General features: G+C 32.5%; 1 protein-coding gene across 1 annotated transcript; it reads right to left on the bottom strand.

Annotated features, from left to right (window-relative positions):
- Positions 1–1,517: 1,517 nt before the first annotated feature.
- LOC112702525 (probable calcium-binding protein CML18) lies at positions 1,518–3,673 on the bottom strand. Its single transcript, XM_025753594.3, has one exon. It carries the CDS (start codon positions 2,420–2,422, stop codon positions 2,000–2,002), a length of 423 nt encoding a protein of 140 aa, XP_025609379.1. The 5' UTR covers positions 2,423–3,673; the 3' UTR covers positions 1,518–1,999.
- Positions 3,674–20,779: the final 17,106 nt, after the last annotated feature.

Raw genomic sequence — 20,779 nt, 5'->3', positions numbered from 1 at the left:
ACAAATAAAAAGTTAGGATAAATGTATTTTTGTTGAAAAAAGAAAACATGTTATAAGTTTGAGATCCCAGTCATTTCCAGTCATTTACCACCAAAGATTATAGCAGCTTCCATTGTGAGTGTTACTTTCAATGTGCTCGAATTTACTATGAATGAGCCATAATAATCCTATTGCAGCTCTTTGGCACATATTCTAGAATACTCATATTCTAAAATAAAGTTAGGGGCGTTGGCGAATCGTAAATATTAGACAATGCTGTTCCTCAAATTATAATTGAACCACATTATTCGTACTACATGTTCTCAAATTCTTTTTCTTTTTTTTTTTCTCCCCAATCCTTTTCTCTCTGATAGCCCTTCTCTTATTATAGGTACCATATTGCATTACTGGTAAGAGATTATTTAGGTATTAACGAAAAAAAGATGACATAGTTGGCATTCAGTAAAAAAACTTTTTGAAGTGACATACAATATCATTTTAAAAGGTAAATTAATAAAATTTAATAATTAGATTAAAAAAGCTAAAGATAAAATACATTTCTGCACCATTGATCTAAAGATAAAATCTCTCGCTTCATTATATAAATTACGATTCTCACTTTAAAATTCATTTGACTTTGTTTTACAATATAGACAAATTAAACATTTTGTCACTGATCTTTTTCAATTTTATTTTACTAACAAAACACTATCTAACCATTCTAAGGCAAATACAGTATATGCATTCCTGCACAAAATCTTAAAACCTAAAACTGAAAAAAGCAAAGGTAGGCTTTGGACTTGTGAATTTCCATTTAAATTTAGAAAATTTAAAATATTGAAAGTGGGAGACTACGAAATTTAGGGTGACGAAAAGGACCTAGAAGGTTAGAAGTCTACCACCCTAAACCCATTCTATGGCACCGGTAGACCTTAGTTGGCGGAAAAGGGCGGGTATTAATTAATGATTAAATAATTATTTTTTTGAGCCATTTGACTCCTCAACGGCGCAAGTCGCAACCAACCAACCCTACTCACATTTCATTATTCAGTCAATAAATCGCGTTGAGCTCAGCACCACACACACATACACCACTCCCTTCACATCACGCCACCATCCTCTTTTTCACACACCATAACTGCTTCACGCGTTTTCTGTTTCCATTCCTCCCAACTTTTTTATTTTATAATAATTTATATACTGCATTTATGTTTTCATTTATTTAACTAATACACTACTGTAGCTGGAAAGAAATTATACAAATTATACTCAAATCATTAGAATAAACATGTGATCCACAACCAGGGAAAAAATTAGAAATCAACACTATAAATAATTTCATTAATACTATGTTAGTTGTTCTACTTTGATTTTAAAAGATAACGTTCTATTGTAATTAGCTCAAATTAAAACTCATAAAAATTTCAAATTAAAAAAGAACTTGATTCGATATCCATGTTATTCCAAAATTATCGCCGATTGATAACGTGAACAGAACACCAACCAATCATTCATATATCTCCAGCCACCATCACAAATAATCGAAATAAACAAATATTATATCATAATTAAATCGAAATTTCTGACATTTGCGAATCTATGAAATTAACTCCCAAACTAAGAGTAATCATCTTCCACAACAATGTGCAGAGATTACAAGATCAGACTTTCGGGAAATGAAAAATGAAAAAGTAAAATAAAAGAAAATATGAAAGTGCATGAGACTTGATAAGAAAGAAAGCAATCACAGGTTCTACGCAAAGCAAACAGGTTATTTCAGCATTTAACTAGGAAATCAACTAACTCCTAAAAACACTACTAATGCTTCTTTTTCATCATCAAGTCATAACCTAACACCTAAAATCAACCGTAGAACGAGTGAAGTATATAAAGAACAGTTACTAACAACTATATTTACAACTTGTTACGTTAGGTACCTAAAAAAACGAGAGTTTCTGGATGTGAAGACGCACCGTCTTTTTCAATGGATTCCGATTTGTAACGGTTTGGTTCCGAATTTTCAGGAGCGAGCCATCATCTTCTTGAACTCCTCGAAGTTGACGTTGCCGTCGCCGTCAGCATCAACGTTCTTGATCATGCGGCGGCAGTCAGAGAGGGAGCACTTCTCGCCGAGGCGCTTGAGTACCGCGTGGAGCTCCGCGGCGGAGATGAGACCATTCTTGTCGAGATCGTAGAGGTCAAAGGCGTCCCTAAGCTCCTTGGATTCGTCGGCCACGGTGCCGGTGCAGTGGAAATCGGCGAACTCCTTGATGTCGATGTAACCATCGCCGTTCTGGTCGATCTCCTCCATCATGCGGCGAACCTCGTCGGAACTCGTTTTGGATCCTAGTGCCAAAAGCATCTCCTTCAGCTCAGAGCAAGAGATCTTGCCGTCGCCATTTTTGTCAAACTTGTTGAAGATCTTGCGAACCTCATCCTCCATGGCGGCGTAGTGTTCCTAGTTTTTCCTTCGACTCAGCGCAGTGGTGAGAGTGAGAAGCGAAATCTCAACTCTCTCCTTTTTTTTTTTCTGGCGCGCTCTGAAGTCTGAAGGAAATTTGCGGAGCGTAACGGCGTGAATTTATATCGGCGAGTCGTTTTTTCACGCGGTTTCTTGAGGAACGCGTTAATAGGAGCAGTTAAGTGTACGTGAAGAGGAAGGGTTGATGTGACTGTTAAACCAGTAGAATTTGGACGCGTGTCTCTTCTGCACGTGATGGAGTGCACGAGAAGGTTATGGTTATGGTTATGTGTTGTGTGAGGGAAAAAAAAAACAGAAATTCAACTAGAAATTATTAGTCTGTTATATATTATTAAAATTAAATTTTTTCAAATTAATAGTATATTGGATGTAGTATATTTTTTAAAAAGTACTTTTGGATTTATATCATTTTATTTATTTTAAATATGTTAATTAATTAATTATTTATTTAAGAGTAAAGTGACAAATAAATTTTTAAAAAAATAAGAATTTATATTTTAGATAAATTAGTCTCTAAAGAAAAAAACGTATCGATAAAGTCTTTTAAGATAACAAACGTTGATAAGTTGATTTAAATTAAGACCTTCTATTCTAATTATAATAGCTAATTTGAAAGCAATATATTCATATCTACTATTTTCGAGGACTTTATTGATATTTTTTTAGGAACTAATATGTTTGAAGTATAAATTTTTAGGGATTTATTTGTTACTTTACTCTTTATTTAATTTAATTGAAATAAATATTAAATTATTTAATATTTTATTTAACCATATTAATTATAACTAATCAATTATATTAATTATTTGATTGAATTGAAATAAATAAATAAATTTTATTTTAATTTAAATTGTTTTTTATTTTATATATTTTAATTAATAATTTTAAAATTATTATAATTATTTATTTATTTAATTTGATTAAGATAAATATAAATTATTTAATATTTATTTTGACTATATTAACTATTATTAATTAATTACATTAATTATTTGATTTGAATGAAATAATTGAATTGATTTTATTTTAATTAAAATTAATTTTTTTATCTTATATATCTTGATTAATAATTTTAAAAAATATTATGGTATATTTATAAGATATCTTTCATTTAAAATTAGGACTAGGGATTCTAAAGTGTAAGTTGTGTTCCACAGAACTAAAGTGTAACTTCTTTGGCGTTGAATACATCAATTTAATCTTTCGTTGATTTGTAAATATTTTCTAATGAGTTAATATTTAATAATTTAATTCATCATAAATTTATTTTATTCATTAGTACAATATATTTACTTAAATATTATCTTTAATGATATTTTTATGTCTCTATATTTATCATAACTGCCAAATTGTACCTAAAAGTAGTACTATCTAACAAAACAATTTCTGTTTTAGGCTTTTAGCCAAATTTTCGGTATTGAAAAAATGTACGGAAACAATTTCTCGTAAATCATAATATAAATGCACTAGTGCTAGTGGCGAGGAAGTTATGATTGAAACTCTTACCTGTCTCACGCGTTGTCCTTGCCGTTGGCTAGTTAGTTTCTCATAGTTGCTGAATGACTGAATTATTGTTGGTTCAATTTATGAATTATTAATTGAATTGATTAATTCGATCTCGCTTAAATAAAAATATAAAATTCACGTAACCTATTATCTAGTTACACTATTACATAAATATTTAGTCATAGGTCAATTCTAAAATCTAATAATATAATTTAATTAATTTTTTATTAAGTCAATTTCTTTTTTTTAAGTAAATACAATTTAATTTAAATTTTATAATCCGAGTGGTTACCAATTTAAGCATTTAAATTTAAACAGTTACTATTTTCTACTCTTAATGAGGTCGTTTAAAATTTAAAATTTTCAAAAATAATAAATAAATAATATATATATAGAATAACAGTAATAGAAATCCCATTTTTATTTTGTTTCCATTCTGATAAAATTTTAAAATAATTAGTAACAAACATTTAACAATTAATTTAGTATAAATAATATTACTTTGTTAGTTATTATTTTTAAATATTTATTATATTGTATACTTTTAAATTATGTACGCTAAATATAATAATTATATAACAATTATTGTTTTTCAAGATAAAAAAACAGCGCTGTTTTCTTCTGTTTTTTTTAAATATATATTATTACTTTTCTTTGTATATCATTATATAATAGATCTATTTTATATATTTTTAACATATAAAACAATTATATATTTAATCAATGTAATATGTATTTTAGATTTGACTACAAATAAACTTTTGAAACATGTATTAAATATATTCTAAAATTTGATAAGTATTTTTCGAGTTTTATACTCATATGTCTTATGATATAAAAAATAAAAATGATGCGATAAGTTAATTGTATAGAGTTTAATTTAAATATAATACTTTATATTCAAATAAAATATATAAAAATACTATATATTAAATTTATGTACAATTAATGCGGAAAATATATAATAAAGAATAATTTAATCTCTAATTTTTGAAAATTATCATAATTATTGTTATGATATAATAGATTTTTTATTATTTTTAATTTCATCATGGAGGAAAGGGGCTTTTTATTCTTTTTTAAATTTATTTATTCTGCTTTTTTTTTTTCTTTTTAACGGGAGAATACCTCACGATAGCGTGTGGACTTTAGGGTAGAAAAACAAGGCATGTTGGCATGTTGTAATTTTCATTTTTGAACAATATAAACTAGCTTACGTATTGTGATTGATATGAATTGTGGCACTAATTAATTTAACTAATGGAGTATTTGTTTATGAGTTTATCTATACAAGTTCCTACTTTATTTTGTTAACGATTAACGATGATGTCATCAGTACGTTGGCTCAATTACCTTAATTCCAATAATCAGTGTCGTACTACATGCTTAGTAGTAGTTAGTTACAACTATATATGCATAAAGCCATAAAGTGCTAAAATACAAATGAGTACGTACACGTGTATAATGCGATGTATAAAAAATTAGACCGTCTATGAATTTTTGTCTAAATTTTGTCTAATTTATTTTTTTAGTAAGTTTTAATTTTTTAAAAATTATTTATTCTTATATCTTTTAAATTAAATAATAACTTTTAACTCTTTTTAGTAAATAGACACCACTTTTTAGATATCATAACATTCACCAAAAAATTATACAAAGGATGACGAAACATAAGATTTACAAGAGTAACGAAAATAATATAAATTAATAATAATGATAGGGGGGTCAAAAAGTACTCATAATTTATTTTATTTAATATTTATTAATTATTATAATAATTAATATCGGTTATTTTTTACTAATTTTTTATTAAATATTTTTAATAAATTAATATCAATACTTCATATTGTTTTAATTGAAATGTTTAACTCAATCACGTGCATTATAGTGTCGACTTATATAAATGGATGTATATCGTTATTCCTCCTTATCAACTTGTGCAATACACGTTGACTGACTTAAGAAATGAATAATTTATGAGGACCTTTTTTTTTAATTCTTTAACTGAACCCCAAGTAATTAATGTAGCTAAAACAAAAAGCTCTAACCTATTGTTATTTTAAAGGAAAAAAAACTTTGTTCTGTAATGTTGTTTTCACAATCAATGGCCGGTCTGATTTATTGCAAAAGTTATCTTCTACCAAATAAGATTGACATCATTCATTAAACAATGTCATCATACTATTGTTTCCCCCCTTGGTTAGACCATTAAAATTTAAGGACAACGATAAAAAAAACAAAAAAAAAGTCAAAATTTATTTTATTTAGTATTTATTAATTATTATAATATTTAATAAAATAAGTTATAATTATTTTTAATTAATTTTTTATTATTACATATTTTACAAAATTTAAATAATTTTGATAGAAAAGTATAATAATTTTCTTACAAATAAATAATTTCATGTTACAAATATTTCTCTTAACTCGCAGAGCGTCGCCATATTACACATATAAAAAAGTTTTAAGATATTACTAATCAGAATATATAAATATCTTAGTTTGATCTATTTTATATTTTATCATGTCAATAAATTTTGAAAGTTATGAAATTAAAATAAAAACAGTTCATAATCACAAATTTGATTAACAAAATATTTAAAAAAAAAAACTATCTCTTTATATTTTAGTTGAGATTTGAAAAGTTCTACAAAACAAAGAGAGCTAGAGAAAAAAAAAAAGAATTTTAATTCATTTTAGTTTATCAAATTTTATCAACCTACTTTATGGTTCTATTTTTCAGTGGGTAGAGCAGATAATTCAATTTATTGAAAAACCTATTTTTATTTTTGCTTTTAGTCTAATAATCTTACTTATAACCTTATTTAATTATTATTATATACACTTTTTTGTTTATAACGAACATTATTGGATAGAAGTAGATACTACCCTTTGGATGTTTATGATACCCTCCAACAAATTCCAGGATCTGTGGTATTCTGAGAATCATAGAGGCAACATAACATAGAAAATCAGAAGAAGAATGGGAAGGAAGGTGTCATCAATTGGCACTTGGCATTTGGCAGTGATTTATGGAATGGGCAGGAATTAGGAATAGTAGGGTCCCCCTAATTGCTGTAACCAAAACTTTTGTTTTGTTGTGTGCTACCCACATGGCCAGATTGCATGCGATTGTCTTCTTGGTCCAACCTTTTTTCTTCTCACATGCCAACACATCTCACATAGACACATACTATCAATTTATTTCTTTTTCTTTTTCTTTTTCCCTCACTTTCTGCTAATTTTCGTGGTTCCTGTTCTGTAGTTTTGGTAGGCAATATCTTCTTTCCATCTGTTGCTATATAAGATCTAATGATGGGATGGGTTGGGCTGTGGCTGGCACTGCAAGAAGCTACACGCTTTTGCGAACAATAATGTTTTCCACAACACTTAGAAAAAGCGTGGGCTCTTTAACACACAAATAAATAAATAAATAAATAAATAGATCTCTAATTTTTTATTTTGCAGATATTTTTACCCTTGATAATTTGAAAATATTTTTATATTAGGTCTCTGACCTCTTTAAACAATGAACATATGCATTCTTCTATTTATATGAGTCTGTCAGACCCAACAAAAAAGTCTAACATAACTCTCATTGTGTTGGCCTAATCGTTACGAATGCACACGTGGAGGGGGAGTTTTTAAAGCGGGACAAATTAGTCTCTCCTTTCTTCAAAATAGCGCCGTTTCATAAGCACTCAAGCAAGCATCTAAAGATCTTAGCAACAACGGTGGCAGCTTCTGCATCAAAAACAGAAGTCATCTTCTTCCTCTATCTCCTTCTCGTGATCTAAATCGATCAAATCCTCGCCAAGCTCCAACTTCTGAAGCTCCACAAGCTTCTCCACCAAACCTTCCTTGAGCATGGCCTCCACCACTTCCTTTTTCCTCCCAAATTATCCAATTTCGAGCACACAATCCACTCCCAAATCCCTTATTTCCAGCTCCTCGCAATCCAAAAACCAATGATATTTTCACTGTTCAATTCAATCTCATCCATAAACGACGACTTGATTTATTCGATCAGAGAACAGAACCTTAATCAAACGTAGCAAGCCCATACCCACTAGAGCTCGAATGGTAGGGTCCATGAGAACCTGCTCGATGAACACATCCTTGTTGAATCGAATCAGTGTCGCCACAGCCAGCCCCGCGTGCTCCTGAACATTGAGGGATCAGAGCACTTAGCGTCGAAGATGGTCATAGAACCTTTTTTTACTTCTTCAGTGCTAGTAGAGCCATAGAGCCTTTGCTGCCTCCTCCGCCATTTTCAATTGTCGTGTACAGTGGCGAAAGCACATGAAACATAGAACAAAAGCCAAAACAAGAAGCAAAATGACAACCCCAATTACAACACTAAAAATCACCCATTTCTTTGAATTTTCGGAGCCACCACTTGGCAAAGTAGTCTCCAGTGGCAGCAGAGGCTCCGGCGGCTGAGCCACCCTCTACAACTTCTTTAGCGGCTCTTTTTTTAGAGGAACAGAGATTGAAGTAAAGTAGTAGATAACTGAAATTTCAGAAAGCTCATTCACTTCCAAAATGGAGGGAGTGGATGCTCTTATGAACAATCCATGCTTGGATTTTGGACTCAATGGAGTTGGTGAGCTTGGAGATGGAGTGAGTGGAGAGTCGTCCGGAGAGGAATGAGCAGAGGGAGTGAGAGCGGTGGCGAAAAGTGGTGGAGGTTTAAAGGAACAGAAGGAGTGAGAGCTTAAAGGTATGCTTGGTTGAGTGCTTATAAAACTGCGCCGTTTTAAAGAAGGGGGACTAATTTGTCTCATTTTTAAAATTCTTCCTCCACGTGTGCATTCGTAACGGCCAGATCAGCACAATAGGAGCCATGTCATACTTTTCTATTAGGTTTGATGGACCCAAATTAACGGAGGGATGCATATATCCAACTTTTAAAGAGGTGTGTGCTCTGTTTAGGTAGAGTTGCAAATTTTACTTTAATCTTATTGTCAATGTTTTTAAAAGGACAAATCACATGTTTAAGATCATTGAATTTTAAAATTACATAAATATAACATTTGAAAATTATTTACATTTTAGTCATAATCCTAATATATGTAAATCGTTATAGATGATAGGATTTTCAAAATTTACAAATAAAATCTCATAATCTATCGCAAATTATGAAGGATTAGGATAAAGTATAAATCGTGAAAGCGGTTTATGCATAAAAATAAAAGCACATAAAATACTATTAGGGGTATAGCGGATAGATTATGCACAAAATCATAAAGTGAATTCATGAAGAGGAGTAGTGAATTATGAAAAGATGGTTTAAGATAATCCTTGATCCCTCTAGTGGTTTATGACTTTAATTTCATATTATAAATACTAGTTGAACGTGATTGTGATATAGAATGATCAAATATACAATGTCTAGTGAGGATAGTTTTTTAGGTCTTGTGCACTATACATGGAAGATTCAGAAAACCAAAAGAGATCATGGGAGTAAGTTTACTGACAAAGAATCTTTGAGTATTTTTATCCGTTCATCAAATAATTTTGTGGATGTTCAAACCAGTATATTGCAGAAACTTGAGGTGTGTGGAACCAAGTGGGTGGAGAAGTTATTTTATAAGATCCTAATGTTGTTGTGTCAACTGGTGTGAAGTACAATATATTTGTGATAGGATCCGATGAAGATATGCAAGTTCTATTTAATTGTCAAAGAAATTTTCCAAAGGTGAAAACATATGAGTTGTATACGAAGTTGGAGGATGTTATCACCATTTTTTAGGATCAGCTCTGAATCCTTAATCAACAATGTCAGGGGAGCTATGAGTTCGATGCTTGTAGTTGCACTGGCCGCAACGTTAATTGCATCTCTATCTTTTGTGGTTAATTTGAACTGCGAAGATGCGATGCTTATGTGGTGATAATCATTCCTTTTGCAAGCTGGCAATTGTGTTGACTAGTTCTCCTCACATGATTTTTGGTTGTGTAAAGGACAGAGAACCATGTCAAGAAAATCCTTCATGGCCCTCAATAATCTCAAATGTTCCTCGATAAGTATCTCTGGTGAACCACTGCCACCATCTCAATAGCAGAATAAAGCTCTCACAAAAACTGAAAAAGAAATTATGGTTAGAGAACAACGTAAAGAGAATACTAATGTGTACATATCATACTACTGAAAACCCTAAACAACTTCCATGTTGAGCACGCAATCTAGCCAAAGGAAAGGACCTTGAAGAATAGAAGCTTCTTGGCTGTGTCCATGCCGGCGTTGCTAGTTGATCAGTTCTTAAAGCTCACGAGGCTCTGCCGGTCCAGCCCAGGAGCAGTAGTGCCACGACCATGAAGAGAGAGCTCAAGATCAACCTTATAAAATACATGGAGGCCGGTGGACAGATTAGCCTCAGGGCGCTCCACTAGGGTATGCTAGCCTCCGCCTTAGGCATTGAGATCCACAGTCTTCTTATTTATATCTCTGTTACCACACGCCATCTAGCTATGCTTCTACTTGAACGAATGAAAAGATATTTTTAGGTTTATGAAAAATATCACTTTGTCTTATTCTCTTTATTCTTTTTTTGGGTCAACTATCTATTTCTATTTTCTAGTTATTAGTGGTGTGCTGCTCTAGTTGTGGTATCCCAAGCTATCTTGTGTGTATGAACTTATCAAAAAAAAACTATATGTTTCTTTTTTCTTGTGATGTTTGTATCTCAAGAAATGAACTTTTAGTTACAAACAATTTAATCATGTATTAATAGAAAATTAACACTAATTTTATTGTTTTTATTAATATTATTTTTTGGGATAATATCTAAAAGCTAATACAATTTTTCTAAAGAAAAATACAAAGATAAATTCTTAATGTTGTAAAACCATAGTGATTCTTTTTGCAACATGGCAATAATGGATACTTAAACACCAAAATACAACTAGTAAATTTTTGTTTGGAAAATGTTGTGTGATTATTTTATCTTGTATATTTAGTTGGATGTGAAACTTGTTTTATGTGGATTTTAATATCTCTACGTATCAACTACGTGTGAGACAAAAATAAGTATAAACATTATATATTCTCCTTTTTGTAAAAGGAAAAAAAATCTTTTAAGGTGTTCTGCTAGTGTTTTGGTGCTTCTAGGAATTTTGAGTGGGGAATCCTAATTTTGCACCTCCGTGTACTTTACTCACTCGAATCGGTGTGATTGTGAGCAATAGAAGGAAGGGGATCAGTGGATAATGGAGGAGGAGATGATCGTGAGAGGCTGAAGAAGAATGGAGTGATGGTTTTTTATGATAGTGACATTCAGAAAGGATTGGAGGTATGTAAGAAGAGCCTGATGGGTCACATTCTAGCAGATAAATAATTTTCTATTGGCACAATTGAACCTCTATGTTTGTTATATGGAGACAACATGAAGGTTTTTGCATTACTGAGCACGGAGACAACACCTTTCATTTTTTCTTTGATAGAGAACAAGACTTGATTCGGGTGGAGAAGGAGATTCCATGGCTCCTCAAGAATTATATTGTCAATATACAAAGATAGAATAAAGAGATGAGCGTTGCTGCTGAAGAATTTTCCTTTGTCCCGATATGGGTTCAACTTTGGGGTCTTCCAAAGTATTGCAAAATAACGGAATTTAGAAGGAGAATTGATGCTGCGATTGGGGAGGTATTGGATGTCGGGGTATTTGCGATGAAAGGGAAGGAATAAAGGACTGTGAAAGTTCAAATCAACCTTAATGTCACCCAAAAACTGAGGAAAACTGTGAGGATTGCATGGCCAAATAGTAGAATTATGTAGATATACCTGAAGTATGAGCGTAAAGGATGTTTCTGCATTTACTATAGTCATCTAGGACATGAATTGAGAAGTTACAGCACATTGATTGATGACTCAGTTCAAGGAGAAAAGGTGGAGGAAGGTTGGGGTGAGTGGTTGAAAGCGAAACAAACTAGTAAGAGGGAGACACACTTGAAAGAAAACCAACAAGCAAATCAAGGTTCTAATTCAAGTGATTGGAGGAAAAACTCTAAGACACCTATACCAGTTATTCTTCTCAGAATCATGGCAACTTTCAAGAAAAACAAAATCAGAAAGGTAATGAGGTAAATGAAGCTGCCAACAGTGAAGGAGTTATCGAGGTGGTTAATAGAAGTCCTCTAATGGAGATGCAATGCGTTAAGGAGGGAGAAGCAAATCGAGCTGTGGAACAGATAGGAAATGTTGTTGATAATAAAAAAATTGTATGCATTGTTAGCTCTACTAAAGATGGACAAGGAATAAATTCTGTAAAGTCAATGTAGAATAATCAGCAGATTAGAGGAGCTCATTGGAAAGTTGGTCCCACTAGCAAAAAACCAAAGCTTAAACACTTGGCTAGAAAGGCTGATCATAATTCTCCAAATGCAATGGGTATTAAAAGGAGGTCAGAGGAGGCAGAGGATAAAACTTAGTGGAAGAATGAAGGTTCTCATGATTTGATTATGGCTGAATCGGGGAGGGTGCCAACCCGCAATTGGCACCCCAGGGCTAATGAAGATAATGATATGGAACAGTCGGGGTTTGGGAAAGATCCTAATAGGTCACAACATCCAAGGGATTAAAATATCTCATTCCCACGAAGTGTTATTTTTATGTGAGACAAAAAATAATTCTTCATTTGTCAGGAGACAAAATGAGAAGATTGGTTTCGGAGAAGCATTCTGTGTAGAACCTCAAGGTACGATGGATGGTCTAGTTTTGACATGGAATTTTGATGCTCAGCTAACAGTTATTGATTCAGGGGGTTTCTTTGTTCACTTTCATTGGATGGACAAAGGGAAGAATATATTATAGGTTGTATTTATTATTCACCTTCACAGTGAAGAAGAACACCGTAATAACCAGTATTTGGAGATTTTTCAGCGAATCAATGCTGCAGGAGAGCATTATTTACTGATTGGAGACTTCAATGCTATTCGGGGTCAGCATGAGAAAGAGGGAGGTACACAAAAATCTGCAAGCTCTATAACAGGTTTCAATGGATTCATGGATGGCGACAGCCTAAGAGATATTGGCTATGAAAGTTGTAAATTCACCTGGTCCAATAGGCAATTTTGGAAGAACTTAATCAGAGAAAGATTGGACAGATGTCTTGTTTATAATGAATGGTTGGCAATTTATCCTCATGCAAGGGTGATTCACTTAGAGGATGTTGGTTCTGACTACCGGCCAATTATTATTTAGTCTGGCCAATAGCACAGGAGATAGAAACAACGGTTCAAATTTCAAGAAAAGTGGTGCGAATTGGAATAGGTGAAATGCATAATCAAAGAGGCTTGGCAATTGAATACCACGGGTTCAACTATGTATGTTTTATTCAGCAAGTTGAAAAATTATCGCTATAAACTTGTTGAATGGCAATCTACTAACCCAAATAACTCAGCCAAGTTAATTGTAGAACTTACTCAAAAACTGGAAGCAGAGAAACAGAAGGCTCAACTGACAGATAAGCGACTTATTTCAACTGAAGGTTTTAGAAGGCTTAGAGAAGGGGGGTTGAATCTATGATCTTCTTTTACTTTAATAAAATAGCCCTTTAAAACAAACTTTCAGTCTGATTCTGTTTAAACTCAGTAGCAGAAAATTTATGAGACAATTTTATTTTGTCTCATGAATATCAGAAAACAGAACAGAGAAGGGAAGAGAGAAGCTGACACCATCATGTATCCTGGTTCAGTTGCCTTGTGCAATGCAACCTACATCCAGTCTCCACCACAATAGTGGTGGAATTTTCACTATAGTTAAAGTATTACATACACTAATTCCACAGGATTGACACAATCCTTTTCTTATCAAGTTCTAACCTAACTTGACTTGGCTATGCTAATACCTAACTCTTCACTCTTAGTGCTCACCCAACTAAGAAAGGGATACCTCACTGGTACAAGATACAAGACACAGAATTTACCTAAAGAAATCTGAAATCACTCTAGGCTTTTTACTCAAGTGTTTCTCTCTGCCTCTTTCCACTCTTAGGCTTTTACTTGAGCTCTCTCATTCTGCCTTTTACCTCAATAAATTACAAAAAGATAAACATTAAAAGAAAAATTACAATCTGTAAAACATGAAGGAGATTAATGCTTCAACAGCCTCTTTGTTATGTGATGAACCAGATTTGCTTGCCTCCGATTTAGTTCCTCATTCTAGCAGAATGCTCCTTTGATTAGGAAGCACTGTCCAAGCTGATGAACTTCTTCAGAGAACTCTTCTCAGAACATACACCTCAAAACAATGGTTCTCTCTCCTTGCTTTCTGAAGGGTGAAAATCTTCTTTTGTATCTCCTTGCATGATGATGATTTGCTCTCTTCCAAGTCAACTCCTTGAGTTGTGTGCTACCAACTTACCATCTCACTTTTTTCCAGTTAATCCCCAAATTAGAAATTTTAGTCTGACTTTCTCTTTCTTGACCGAAAGCCTCAAAAAAGTAAAGAAAAATAGTTTTTAATGGAAATCCCATATCTGAACCCTGGAGATACTACTTGGTCCCCAAGAAACAATCTTGGCCTTTAATTTACAGTAGTATTTATCAGAGATCATCTTTTCCATGCATGTATCCCAAATTGGATTGGCAGAAAGTTGAAGATGAAGAGAAGAAAATAAAATGCATGTAGAAGGAAATGAATCACTTTTAGTATAACAATCCAATTTTCAGTACGTCATGATCATACTGGAAATCAAGTGTTACCAACTTGTTCACCTAATAGCTAACTAAATATTTATTATTAAGCCTGTAATTGTATTAGTGCGCGAATCAAATTTTTGGAGAAAAACTTTTATTTTATAATAGGATTTGTGAGGACAGCTAATTAAACATACACAAGGCCAACATCATATATCAACATAACATATAGCATAGATTATACATACATATAAAGGTACTACCATATATTGCATGAGTTAGCATACAATTCTTCATATCTTGCTACTATATACATAGTTAACGCTCCGGGCCCTAGTCCATATAGGAAGTCCCTAAGCTGACACCCGAAACTAGCCTAACCAGTATTTACAGCTCCTAATCTCTCAGTGGATCTATCCAAAAGTGAGAGATTAAACTAAAATATCTAAGCTACACTGTAGGCGCCACCCAAAATACGCTACCAACTCTTACTGTCTCTGATCGATCATTGTAGCCAAAAGACGAGTTCTCTATCATCTTCGTATCCTTTTCTGGGTCCTCGTATATATATAGGAGTAATCTTAACTAGAGTTCCTATTTCCATCTGAAGGGGGAAGAGCAGGGGTAAGAACCGGAAAGTTCTTAGTAGGGTTGGGGTGGTTAATTAAGTCCGTTTTAATACTATACCCAGTCAGCAGCAACAACCGAATCACGCATCAAACATAATAACTAAAGAACATAAAGAAAAAACAAACACAACACATACACAATCACAGAAAACAGAATTCATAGAAGATATGCTCAATCAATCATAATGGATGTCTATCCCTAGTGCAGGTAATGAGCTCATCTGTCGGTTTCGACCCGCTCCCGACGTAACTCAGCAACCTTTGTCCAAGTTTAGTTTCTAGTGTCATAACCTCTGTAAGCAACCTCTGTCTTACAGGTGCGACTCTCTTGAGCCGATGTATGCAAACATAACTTCTGTAAGTAACTTCTGTCTTACAGGTGAAGCTTTCTCTAGCCAATATATGTATTGATAACCTCTGTAAGCAACCTCCATCTTACAGGTAGGACCATCCCCTGGATTGATCGATATAACTCTGGAAAGCAAATCTCGGTGGACTCACCACCATATCTTTGCTCGTTCCCAGCAAATAGACAATCATCTCAGGTCGTTCTTTCTTTTTTTTCTTTTCTGTTCTCTGCTCTCCTGTGGCAGAGATCCCTTTAACTAATATTCTTTTCTTGTCTTTTTTCATCATTCTTTTTATTCCGTACTTTTAACATAAAAAACTATCTTCACACTCTTCCCTCATATTTTTCTAAATATTTTATGAAGAGGGGATCATGAGATCCTTAGTTTAGATTTGTCTTTCTAAAGCTTTTAGAAAAAATTTGTCTGTTTACCACTCTCTGTTTTATTTTTCATAATACATATAATAATATTTTTATAAAATAATAATTTACTCTAATGTAAATGAGTAATTTTAAACAAATATTTAAAATAATATTTATAATACTCTTAAAACTTATTTTATAAAACCTTATTTTCAAACTTTTATTAATTACTTTCTAAACTACAAATTCTTTAATATTTTATAAAATTATATTTAAACCTTCACTTTGTTTCATATTTATATAAATAAGCCTGAACTTTTATAAAATACCCGTTTTACCGCTAAACTTTATTTATTACCCAAAATACCCGAAAATCTTATATAATTATAATATTAAACTCAATCTTTTTCTTCTAAATAAAATTTCAAATAAATTCTTAAGACTTAAAACAAAATTCCAGTGGCATCTCCCCTAAAACCCGGACTCTGCCATCCTTCTCGGGTTCCATCCAAATCATTTTTCACACTCTTTTTAAATCATTTTCAATAAATCAAACCGGCAACTTTTAACATTTTCAAATTATCCTACCGTAATCCAAAAATCACAATCATCAGAATAATTCAATTTCTGGCTGCACTTAAACCCTCCAAACATCAAACTTATCACAAATATCAATATAAATTCAGTCAAATTCAATCGACAAGTAATCACGACATCAATTCACTTATCAAATACCAATTTAATTGGTGAAAATTTACTAAAACTCTATCTTCATACGAAATCAAAATATGCGAAACTTCAGAGGAGCATTTTGACCAAACTATCAAAGAAAAAAAGTCCGAAATTACCTGTGCCTCCTAGAATTTCAGTTGGTCGAATTCAAGGAATAAAAGAACTACATCACTGTTAATTTTTATCGAATAAAAATAATGTCAATGTGTAGAGAAAGAAGATACAAACACTTTTGTCAGATTAGATGTTTTATAAAAATTACAGATTAAGCGAAATCAAAGAAGGAAAAAGGTGGAGGGTTACGGTTTTTTTTAGGAGAGCTCTTGGTCACTTTCTACTTCCTTCATGCAATACGTTTAGCAAAATGATAGGCTAAGAAAAGTGTTTTGATCTTAGTAAAAGGGTGAGTTGTCAATTGAAGGAGTATGTGTCATTCTGTTATTATTAAGTGGTTATGGATATTAATCTCTCTTTTCTTTCTTTCTCCAATTCGGTCACTTTGAATCAAAAGAAAATAACGTTAACAATTAATGGAATGACATTACTTAATGTGATTCACGTTTCTATTCCGTCTCTTCTCTTCTTTTTTTTTTTCGGTCAATAATAATAATAATAATAATAATAATAATAATAATAATAATAATAATAATAATAATAATAATAATAAGATTAAATATGTATGAGTTATTAACATAAATGGCATTAATAACTTAAAAATTAAAAGATATTTGATGAAATTTTAGTAATTCTAAACTCATCAAAAAATATCGATAATTTTTTATATTGGCAAAATTCGAACTTGATAATAATATTAATATTATTATCTAGGCTCCATTATAATTAGAGCAAGTAAAATAAATAAATAACATAATAATAAAATTATATTACTATTTATTTTATTTCGAGGTTCGAAGTCGACTCGTTAAAATAAAATTAATTGCTTTAAAATATTATTTTAAGAAAAACTCGCGTTAGTACAAAAATTAGAGTTGTTACATTTAACTTATGACTTATTTTGATATGATTTGATGTGGGTGATTAGACCTCATTTTTTTTGCTTAACCCTTCTCTTTTTTTCTTTTTTGGTGAATACTTAAGAGCGAAGCTCTCTCTTTTTTTTCTCTGAGTTCTGACTGAAGAGAAAAAGTGAACGTTGATTTGGAGGCATCACTTTGGAGAGAATAGCTTGAGAAGCTTGGGCTTAGGTTGGGTTTGATTGACTTGGCCTAGCTTATTCTTTTTGCTTTACACCTTGGAGATATCAGCTTGAAAGGGGTGCCTTGGACTTGGATCATATTCACTTACCATTCAGCCCATTTGCTTTCTGTTTATCACCTTCAGGCTGTTATTGTTTTATAGCCCACCAACTTTGGTTTTATTTTCCATCCTATTGCACTGCTCCTTTATTTTTCTTTGGCTTGCAACACTTAATCAAATTCAATTAAAATTAATTGGGTGTTTAACTTACTAAAAATAATGTTTGTCATCATCAAATTAATTTAATTAATTTCTTAACTCAACATTAACTATAAAAGTTGATCTTCAAGATACTTATAAGAAGAAGGAGTGGTACTGGAAAGAAAAATTCCGAGTGAAATGGCTACGATAGAGAGAACAAAATACAAAAATTTTTCATGCCAAATTTCAAATTTGGAATAGAAAAAACAAATTGGAGAAATTGAAAGATGAAGATGGGTTGTACATATCTGATGTTGAGGGTATTGGGGAAGTAGCAAAAACTTATTTTAAGAAACTGTTTACTACATTAATCCCTAAGGACCCAGAGGAGGCATTAGGAGGACCAGCTAGCAAAGTTGATGACAGAATGAACCGCGTACTTACAAGACCCATTTATGAGGAAGAAGTTAAAAGAGCATTTTTCTCTATTAATTCCTTCTCAGCACCGGGTGAGGATGGCTTCACAGTAAAGTTCTACCAGTACTATTAGGAGATTATCAAGAATGAGGGTGTCAATTTTTTCTCCAGAGGTAAAATGCTTCGATCTCTGAACCACACATAGATATGTTTGATTCCTAAGATTATAAGTGCTGATTCTAGGCTCAGATACGACCTATCAATCTGAGTACGGTATTCTATAAGATAATTTCAAAGATATTGGTTCACAGGATGCAGTTTTTTATGGATAAAATTATAAATGTGAATCAAAACGCTTTCATTAAAGGTAGATTGATTAGTGACAATATCCTTATAGCGCATGAGTTTATGCATTACCTAAAGAATAAGAAATATGGTGATTATGATTTGGCTCTAAAACTCGAGATGAACAAAGCCTATGACTGAGTTTAGTGGAACTTTGTTTGGGAGATGCTAAAGACGTTAAAATTTTTGTCAGAAGTGGATTAGCTGAATACAAGAGTATGTGACTACGATTTTCTATTGAGTTCTTGTGCATGTATTCTTTCATGGTTTTTTTAAACCCATGAGGGTCTCTGGCAGGGAGACCTATTGTCCCCCTATTTATTCCTCATTTGTGAAGAGGGTTTATTTCATCTGCTCCACAAGAGTGAATAGAGACATGAGTTAGGTCTAAGGTTAAACTGAAAATTCCCCACCATTAGTCACTTTTTTTTGCCGATGACTCGATTTTATTTGGGAAAGCCAATGTCCAAACTTGTCAGAACTTACTTCGCCTACTACAGGAGTATAGTGAGATTAGTGGTCAGGTTACTAACTTGAACAAATCATCAGTCTTTTTTAACCAGAATATTCCAAAGAAATTGCAAAACAAACTTGTTGAGATCTTACATGTTTCACGTGTTGGCTCCCAGAATAAATACTTAGGCCTCCCTGCAACTATGAATAGATAAAAAATAACCACCTTTCGCTATATTGAAGACAAGATAATGAAGAAAATTAATCAGTGGAAGCGATCACTATTGTCAATGAGTGAACGGAAAGTTTTAGTTAAAGTGGTGGATTCTGCTGTGCCTGAATATACCTTAAGATGTTTCAAATTATCAGAGACTCTCATTGACATTGTTCAAAGAAAAATGATGCAGTTTTGGTGGGGATAAAGAGAAAATGAGAAAAAATTTCAGTGGATAAAGTGGGATACTGTGTGTAAGAATAAAAATTAAGGCGGATTGGGTTTCAAAAATTTAAAAACCTTTAATTTGGCTATGTTAAGGAAGTAGAATTGGAGGATATTGAAGAAGATTGATTCACTGTTGCATCAAGTTCTTAAATTCAGATACTTCCCCTTTTCTCTTTTCATGAATGCTCAAATTGGCCAAAATCCCTCTTTGGCTTGGAGGAACATTCTTGAAGACAGAAACGTGATTGAAAAAGGAGTGAAATGGCGAACTAAAAATGGTGCTCAGGTCTGAATCTGTGAGGATAATTGGGAGAATAATAAGGAGAGACTCCAGAGAAATACTATGAGTACTTCAAATTAAAACCTAATTTAGGTTTAATTAATGCTTCCTAACAATACGTGGAACGAAAATCTAATTCACAATAATTTTTCAAACACAGTAGCTCAAATAATTCTGCAAACTCCTGTAACTTAAGGACCAGGTAAACTTATATGGGAAAAGGGAAAAAAATGTTCTTACTCAGTCAATTCTAGTTATCAGACTAGCTTCCAATTTTTTCACCTTCCTCAAGAGTATCTTCCATCAGAAGGAGTTTTGGCATTCAATTTGGGACCTCAAATGCTCAGCTAAGGTTAAACTCTTCTTTTGAAAAGCAGTTCAGGATGACATACCTGTCAGGAAGAAAATCCAAATCAAAATTATAACAACACCCATTCATTGTCCTAGATGTGAAATTGAGAAAGAAACAATCTTGCATTGTCTAATTAAATGTCCTCACTCAACTCAGGTTTGGTTTCAAATGGGAATTACTAACGCACCTGGAGATTTCGATGAGTTGTGAAAATGGTGGATCTCAAACACAAAAACATGGGTGTTGATAATGATGGTAGCCGTCGATGAAGCTTGACGGCAACAACATTATGGAGAATGTGGTTAGTCCGAAACCTCAAAGTCTTTGAGAATAAAGACACCTCAAGTTCAGAAATAGTGCAAGCCACTTCTAATGCCATGGAAGAGTTCTTCAAGATACTTTGAGAGACTTGCC

Source organism: Arachis hypogaea, chromosome 7 (assembly GCF_003086295.3).
Source record: "Arachis hypogaea cultivar Tifrunner chromosome 7, arahy.Tifrunner.gnm2.J5K5, whole genome shotgun sequence".
In the NCBI taxonomy this organism is placed as follows: domain Eukaryota; kingdom Viridiplantae; phylum Streptophyta; class Magnoliopsida; order Fabales; family Fabaceae; genus Arachis; species Arachis hypogaea.
Note: the sequence above shows the minus strand (reverse complement) of the source record. Positions and strands in the feature narration are given on the sequence as shown.

Coding starts and splice junctions, on each gene's coding strand:
- LOC112702525 (XM_025753594.3), bottom strand. CDS start 2,422: ATGGAGGATGAGGTTCGCAAGATCTTCAACAAGTTTGACAAAAATGGC.